General features: G+C 53.5%; 1 protein-coding gene across 2 annotated transcripts in view; it reads left to right on the forward strand.

Moving 5' to 3' along the window:
* LOC116937156 (protein O-linked-mannose beta-1,2-N-acetylglucosaminyltransferase 1-like) overlaps positions 1-8,230 on the forward strand; it is a 119,038-nt gene extending 110,808 nt beyond the window's left edge. For both annotated transcript variants that reach the window (XM_076056844.1, XM_076056843.1), the window contains 2 exons: positions 2,399-2,508; positions 8,094-8,230. In XM_076056844.1, coding sequence (XP_075912959.1) covers positions 2,399-2,508; positions 8,094-8,163 — 180 coding nt within the window. In that variant the 3' untranslated portion in view covers positions 8,164-8,230. The remainder of the gene's footprint in view (positions 1-2,398; positions 2,509-8,093) is intronic.

An 8,230-nucleotide genomic window follows, 5' to 3' on the forward strand; every position in this document is an offset into this window, starting at 1 on the left:
TGTGTGTGTACTGTGTGTGTGTACTGTGTGTACTGTGTGTGTGTACACTGTGTGTACTGTGTGTGTGTGTGTGTGTACTGTGTGTGTGTACTGTGTGTGTGTACTGTGTGTGTACTGTGTGTGTACTGTGTGTGTGTACTGTGTGTACTGTGTGTGTGTACTGTGTGTGTACTGTGTGTGTACTGTGTGTGTGTACTGTGTGTGTGTACTGTGTGTACTGTGTGTACTGTGTGTGTGTACTGTATGTGTACTGTGTGTGTACTGTGTGTACTGTGTGTGTACTGTGTGTGTACTGTGTGTACTGTGTGTGTGTACTGTGTGTACTGTGTGTGTACTGTGTGTACTGTGTGTGTACTGTGTGTACTGTGTGTGTACTGTGTGTGTACTGTGTGTGTACTGTGTGTGTGTACTGTGTGTGTACTGTGTGTACTGTGTGTACTGTATGTACTGTGTCTGTGTACTGTGTGTACTGTGTGTGTGTACTGTGTGTGTGTACTGTGTGTGTACTGTGTGTGTACTGTGGGTGTGTACTGTGTGTACTGTGTGTGTACTGTGTGTACTGTGGGTGTGTACTGTGTGTACTGTGTGTACTGTATGTACTGTGTGTGTACTGTGTGTGTACTGTGTGTACTGTGTGTGCGTACTGTGTGTACCGTGTGTGAGTACTGTGTGTGTAATGTGTGTGTACTGTGTGTACTGTATGTACTGTGTGTATGTACTGTGTGTACTGTGTGTGTGTACTGTGTGTGTACTGTGTGTGTGTACTGTGTGTGTACTGTGTGTGTGTACTGTGTGTGTGTACTGTGTGTGTATACTGTATGTGTACTGTGTGTGTGTACTGTGTGTGTGTGTACTGTGTGTGTGTGTGTGTACTGTGTGTGTGTCTGTGTGTGTGTGTCTTTGTGTATCTGTGTGTGTATCTGTGTGTGTCTGTGTGTGTGTGTGTATCTGTGTGTGTGTGTGTACTGTGTGTGTGTACTGTGTGTGTGTGTACTGTGTGTGTGTACTGTGTGTGTGTGTGTACTGTGTATGTGTGTGTGTACTGTGTATGTGTGTGTGTACTGTGTGTGTACTGTGTGTGTACTGTGTGTGTACTGTGTGTGTGTACTGTGTGTGTACTGTGTGTGTACTGTGTGTGTACTGTGTGTACTGTGTGTGTACTGTGTGTACTGTGTGTGTACTGTGTGTACTGTGTGAGTACTGTGTGTGTACTGTGTGTGTGTACTGTGTGTGTACTGTGTGTGTGTACTGTGTGTGTACTGTGTGTACTGTGTGTACTGTGTGTGTACTGTGTGTACTGTGTGTACTGTGTGTGTGTACTGTGTGTGTGTACTGTGTGTGTACTGTGTGTACTGTGGGTGTGTACTGTGTGTACTGTGTGTGTGTACTGTGTGTGTACTGTGTGTACTGTGGGTGTGTACTGTGTGTACTGTATGTACTGTGTGTACTGTGTGTGTACTGTGTGTGTACTGTGTGTACTGTGTGTGCGTACTGTGTGTACCGTGTGTGAGTACTGTGTGTGTAATGTGTGTGTACTGTGTGTACTGTATGTACTGTGTGTATGTACTGTGTGTACTGTGTGTGTGTACTGTGTGTGTACTGTGTGTGTGTACTGTGTGTGTACTGTGTGTGTGTACTGTGTGTGTGTACTGTGTGTGTATACTGTATGTGTACTGTGTGTGTGTACTGTGTGTGTGTGTGTGTACTGTGTGTGTGTGTGTGTACTGTGTGTGTGTCTGTGTGTGTGTATCTGTGTGTGTCTGTGTGTGTGTGTGTATCTGTGTGTGTGTGTGTGTACTGTGTGTGTGTACTGTGTGTGTGTACTGTGTGTGTGTACTGTGTGTGTGTGTACTGTGTATGTGTGTGTGTACTGTGTGTGTGTACTGTGTGTGTGTACTGTGTGTGTGTCTGTGTGTATCTGTGTGTGTGTATCTTTGTGTGTCTGTGTGTGTGTGTGTATCTGTGTGTGTGTGTGTGTGTACTGTGTGTGTGTGTACTGTGTGTGTGTGTACTGTGTATGTGTGTGTGTACTGTGTGTGTGTACTGTGTGTGTATCTGTGTGTGTGTATCTTTGTGTGTCTGTGTGTGTGTACTGTGTGTGTGTACTGTGTGTGTACTGTGTGCACTGTGTGTGTACTGTGTGTGTGTACTGTGTGTGTACTGTGTGTGTGTGTGTACTGTGTGTGTGTACTGTATGTACTGTGTGTGTACTGTGTGTACTGTGTGTGTACTGTGTGTGTACTGTGTGTGTGTACTGTGTGTGTGTCTGTGTGTGTGTCTGTGTGTATCTGTGTGTGTGTATCTTTGTGTGTCTGTGTGTGTGTACTGTGTGTGTGTACTGTGTGTGTACTGTGTGCACTGTGTGTGTACTGTATGTACTGTATGTGTACCCACACAGTGCTGGGGAATCTGGGATCTGGATTTGAGGGGTCTCCACCGTGGAATGTGGAGACTTCACCACTCATCACATCACCTGATGGTGGTGGGGGTGCCTCACTCACCCTACAGGTGAGTCACTCACCACTCACTCACTCACCACTCACTCACCACTCACTCACTCACCACTCACTCACTCACCACTCACTCACTCACTCACCCACTCACTCACTCACCCACTCACTCACCCACTCACCCACCCACTCACCCACCCACTCACTCACCCACTCACCCACTCACTCACCCACTCACCCACTCACTCACCCACTCACTCACTCACCCACTCACTCACTCACTCACCAGTCACCCACTCACTCACTCACCACTCACTCACCACTCACTCACCCACTCACTCACTCACTCACCACTCACTCACCACTCACCACTCACTCACCCACTCACCACTCACTCACTCACCACTCACTCACCCACTCACTCACCACTCACTCACTCACCACTCACTCACTCACTCACGCACTCACTCACACACCCACTCACCCACTCACTCACTCACACACCCACTCACCCACTCACTCACTCACCACTCACTCACCACTCACCCACTCACTCACTCACCCACTCACTCAGCCACCCACTCACTCACTCACCCACTCACTCACCACTCACTCACTCACTCACCACTCACCACTCACTCACCCACTCACTCACTCACCCACTCACTCACTCACCACTCACTCACCACTCACTCACCTACTCACTCACTCACTCACCACTCACTCACCCACTCACTCACTCACTCACCCACTCACTCACTCACTCACCACTCACTCACTCACCACTCACTCACTCACCCACTCACCCACTCACTCACCACTCACCCACTCACCCACTTACTCAGCACTCACTCACTCACCACTCACTCACTCACCCACTCACTCAGCCACCCACTCACTCACCAGTCACTCACTCACTCACTCACCCACTCACTCACTCAGCCACCCACTCACTCACTCACTCAATCACCCACTCACTCAGCCACCCACTCACTCACTCACCACTCACTCACTCACCCACTCACCACTCACTCACTCACCACTCACCACTCACTCACCCACTCACCCACTCACTCACCCACTCACTCACTCACCACTCACCAACTCACTCACTCACTCACCCACTCACCCACTCAGTCACCCACTCACTCAGCCACCCACTCACTCACTCACCCACTCACTCACTCACCACTCACTCACTCACCACTCACTCACTCACCACTCACTCACTCACCAGTCACTTAAACACTCACTCACTCCACGACCACCAGTCCCTTCACACTCACAGCTGACTCCCCCTGTCACTACCTAACATGGCCACCATTCCCTTCACACTCACAGCTGACTCCCCCTGTCACTACCTAACATGGCCACCATTCCCTTCACACTCACAGCTGACTCCCCCTGTCACTAACCCCCATAGCCACCAGTCCCTTCACACTCACAGCTGACTCTCCCTGTCACTACCTCCCATGGCCACCATTCCCTTCACACTCACAGCTGACTCCCCCTGTCACTAACTCCCATAGCCACCAGTCCCTTCACACTCACAGCTGACTCCCCCTGTCATTACCTAACATGGCCACTAGTCCCTTCACACTCACAGCTGACTCCCCCTGTCACTACCTCCAATAGCCACCAGTCCCTTCACACTCACAGCTGACTCCCCCTGTCATTACCTCCCATGGCCACCAGTCCCTTCACACTCACAGCTGACTCCCCCTGTCACTACCTCCCACGGCCACCAGTCCCTTCACACTCACAGCTGACTCCCCCCGTCACTACCTAACATAGCCACCAGTCCCTTCACACTCACAGCTGACTCCCCCTGTCACTACCTCCCATAGCCACCAGTCCCTTCACACTCACAGCTGACTCCCCCTGTCATTACCTCCCATGGGCACCAGTCCCTTCACACTCACAGCTGACTCCCCCTGTCATTACCTCCCATAGCCACCAGTCCCTTCACACTCACAGCTGACTCCCCCTGTCATTACCTCCCAGAGCCACCAGTCCCTTCACACTCACAGCTGACTCCCCCTGTCACTACCTCACACGGCCACCAGTCCCTTCACACTCACAGCTGACTCCCCCTGTCACTACCTCCGATAGCCACCAGTCCCTTCACACTCACAGCTGACTCCCCTGTCATTACCTAACACGGCCACCAGTCCCTTCACACTCAAAGCTGACTCCCCCTGTCATTACCTCCCATAGCCACCAGTCCCTTCACACTCACAGCTGACTCCCCCCGTCACTACCTCCTGTAGCCACCAGTCCCTTCACACTCACAGCTGACTCCCCCTGTCACTACCTCCCATGGCCACCAGTCCCTTCACACTCACAGCTGACTCCCCCTGTCACTACCTCCCATGGCCACCAGTCCCTTCACACTCACAGCTGACTCCCCCTGTCACTACCTAACATGGCCACCAGTCCCTTCACACTCACAGCTGACTCCCCCTGTCATTACCTCCATGGCCACCAGTCCCTTCACACTCACAGCTGACTCCCCCTGTCACTACCTCGCACGGCCACCAGTCCCTTCACACTCACAGCTGACTCCCCCTGTCACTACCTAACATGGCCACCAGTCCCTTCACACTCACAGCTGACTCCCCCTGTCACTACCTAACATGGCCACCAGTCCCTTCACACTCACAGCTGACTCCCCCTGTCACTACCTCCCATAGCCACCAGTCCCTTCACACTCACAGCTGACTCCCCCTGTCACTACCTAACATGGCCACCAGTCCCTTCACACTCACAGCTGACTCCCCCTGTCATTACCTCCCATAGCCACCAGTCCCTTCACACTCACAGCTGACTCCCCCTGTCACTGCCTCCCATAGCCACCAGTCCCTTCACACTCACAGCTGACTCCCCCTGTCATTACCTCCCATAGCCACCAGTCCCTTCACACTCACAGCTGACTCCCCCTGTCACTACCTAACATGACCACCAGTCCCTTCACACTCACAGCTGACTCCCCCTGTCACTACCTCCCACGGCCACCAGTCCCTTCACACTCACAGCTGACTCCCCCTGTCACTACCTCCCATAGCCACCAGTCCTTTCACACTCACAGCTGACTCCCCCTGTCACTATCTCCCACAGCCACCAGTCCCTTCACACTCACAGCTGACTCCCCCTGTCACTATCTCCCACAGCCACCAGTCCCTTCACACTCACAGCTGACTCCCCCTGTCACTACCTCCCATAGCCACCAGTCCATTCACACTCACAGCTGACTCCCCCTGTCACTACCTCCCACGGCCACCAGTCCCTTCACACTCACAGCTGACTCCCCCTGTCACTACCTAACATGGCCACCAGTCCCTTCATACTCACAGCTGACTCCCCCTGTCACTACCTCCCATGGCCACCAGTCCCTTCACACTCACAGCTGACTCCCCCTGTCACTGCCTCCCATAGCCACCAGTCCCTTCACACTCACAGCTGACTCCCCCTGCCATTACCTCCCATGCCCACCAGTCCCTTCACACTCACAGCTGACTCCCCCTGCCATTACCTCCCATGGCCACCAGTCCCTTCACACTCACAGCTGACTCCCCCTGTCACTACCTCCCATGGCCACCAGTCCCTTCACACTCACAGCTGACTCCCCCTGTCACTACCTCCCATGGCCACCAGTCCCTTTGCACTCACAGCTGACTCCCCCTGTCACTACCTAACATGGCCACCAGTCCCTTCACACTCACAGCTGACTCCCCCTGTCACTACCTCCCATGGCCACCAGTCCCTTCACACTCACAGCTGACTCCCCTGTCACTACCTCCATAGCCACCAGTCCCTTCACACTCACAGCTGACTCCCCCTGTCATTACCTCCCATGACCACCAGTCCCTTCACACTCACAGCTGACTCCCCCTGTCATTACCTCCCATAGCCACCAGTCCCTTCACACTCACAGCTGACTCCCCCTGTCACTACCTTACATGACCACCAGTCCCTTCACACTCACAGCTGACTCCCCCTGTCACTACCTCCCACGGCCACCAGTCCCTTCACACTCACAGCTGACTCCCCCTGTCATTACCTCCCATAGCCACCAGTCCCTTCACACTCACAGCTGACTCCCCCTGTCACTACCTCCCGTGCCACCAGTCCCTTCACACTCACAGCTGACTCCCCCTGTCGCTACCTCCCATGGCCACCAGTCCCTTCACACTCACAGCTGACTCCCCCTGTCACTACCTCCCATAGTCACCAGTCCCTTCACACTCACAGCTGACTCCCCCTGTCACTACCTCCCACAGCCACCAGTCCCTTCACACTCACAGCTGACTCCCCCTGTCATTACCTCCCATGGCCACCAGTCCCTTCACACTCACAGCTGACTCCCCCTGTCACTACCTCCCACAGCCACCAGTCCCTTCACACTCACAGCTGACTCCCCCTGTCACTACCTCCCGTGGCCACCAGTCCCTTCACACTCACAGCTGACTCCCCCTGTCACTACCTAACATGGTCACCAGTCCCTTCACACTCACAGCTGACTCCCCCTGTCACTATCTCCCATGGCCACCAGTCCCTTCACACTCACAGCTGACTCCCCCTGTCACTACCTCCCATGGCCACCAGTCCCTTCACACTCACAGCTGACTCCCCCTGTCACTACCTAACATAGCCACCAGTCCCTTCACACTCACAGCTGACTCCCCTGTCATTACCTCCCATAGCCACCAGTCCCTTCACACTCACAGCTGACTCCCCCTGTCACTACCTAACATAGCCACCAGTCCCTTCACACTCACAGCTGACTCCCCCTGTCACTACCTAACATAGCCACCAGTCCCTTCACACTCACAGCTGACTCCCCTGTCATTACCTCCCATAGCCACCAGTCCCTTCACACTCACAGCTGACTCCCCCTGTCACTACCTCCCATGGCCACCAGTCCCTTCACACTCACAGCTGACTCCCCTGTCACTACCTCCATAGCCACCAGTCCCTTCACACTCACAGCTGACTCCCCCTGTCATTACCTCCCATGACCACCAGTCCCTTCACACTCACAGCTGACTCCCCCTGTCATTACCTCCCATGGCCAACAGTCCCTTCACACTCACAGCTGACTCCCCCTGTCACTACCTCCCACAGCCACCAGTCCCTTCACACTCACAGCTGACTCCCCCTGTCATTACCTCCTGTAGCCACCAGTCCCTTCACACTCACAGCTGACTCCCCCTGTCACTACCTCCCATGCCCACCAGTCCCTTCACACTCACAGCTGACTCCCCCTGTCACTACCTCCTGTAGCCACCAGTCCCTTCACACTCACAGCTGACTCCCCCTGTCTTCTTCACAGTCCTTCCTGACAGTCCCGGTTCTTCACCTGATGAAGGCTACTTGTGTTGGGGCCGAAACGTCGCGTTTGGCTTTTAAACGAAATACTGTTGCACGCTTTCGTGGATTTCACCCTGTCTGTTGTTGCTGTTGTTGTTGTTGTAGTTGCTGTTGTAGTAGTATCTTCAAATCTTGTAAGTCAACTTTAACTCACTTACCAATGTGGTTGCGACTGAAAATTTGGTATGCTTACGGTTGTACAGTGTGTGTACAGTGTGTACAGTGTGTGTACAGTGTGTGTACAGTGTGTGTACTGTGCGTACTGTCTCCCAGTGTCTACAAACCGGACTCCGTGAAGCCAATCGAACTCACCCCAGCATCCTCACCACGGCCCTCACCGTGACCCGGACAACGCTCACCGTGGACCGGGCAACGCTCACCCGCTCACTCACCCGCTCACTCACTCACCC

The sequence above is a fragment of the Petromyzon marinus genome, chromosome 78, assembly GCF_048934315.1.
Source record: "Petromyzon marinus isolate PM22_M1 ecotype Great Lakes invasive population chromosome 78, UKy_Petmar_22M1.pri1.0, whole genome shotgun sequence".
NCBI lineage: Eukaryota > Metazoa > Chordata > Hyperoartia > Petromyzontiformes > Petromyzontidae > Petromyzon > Petromyzon marinus.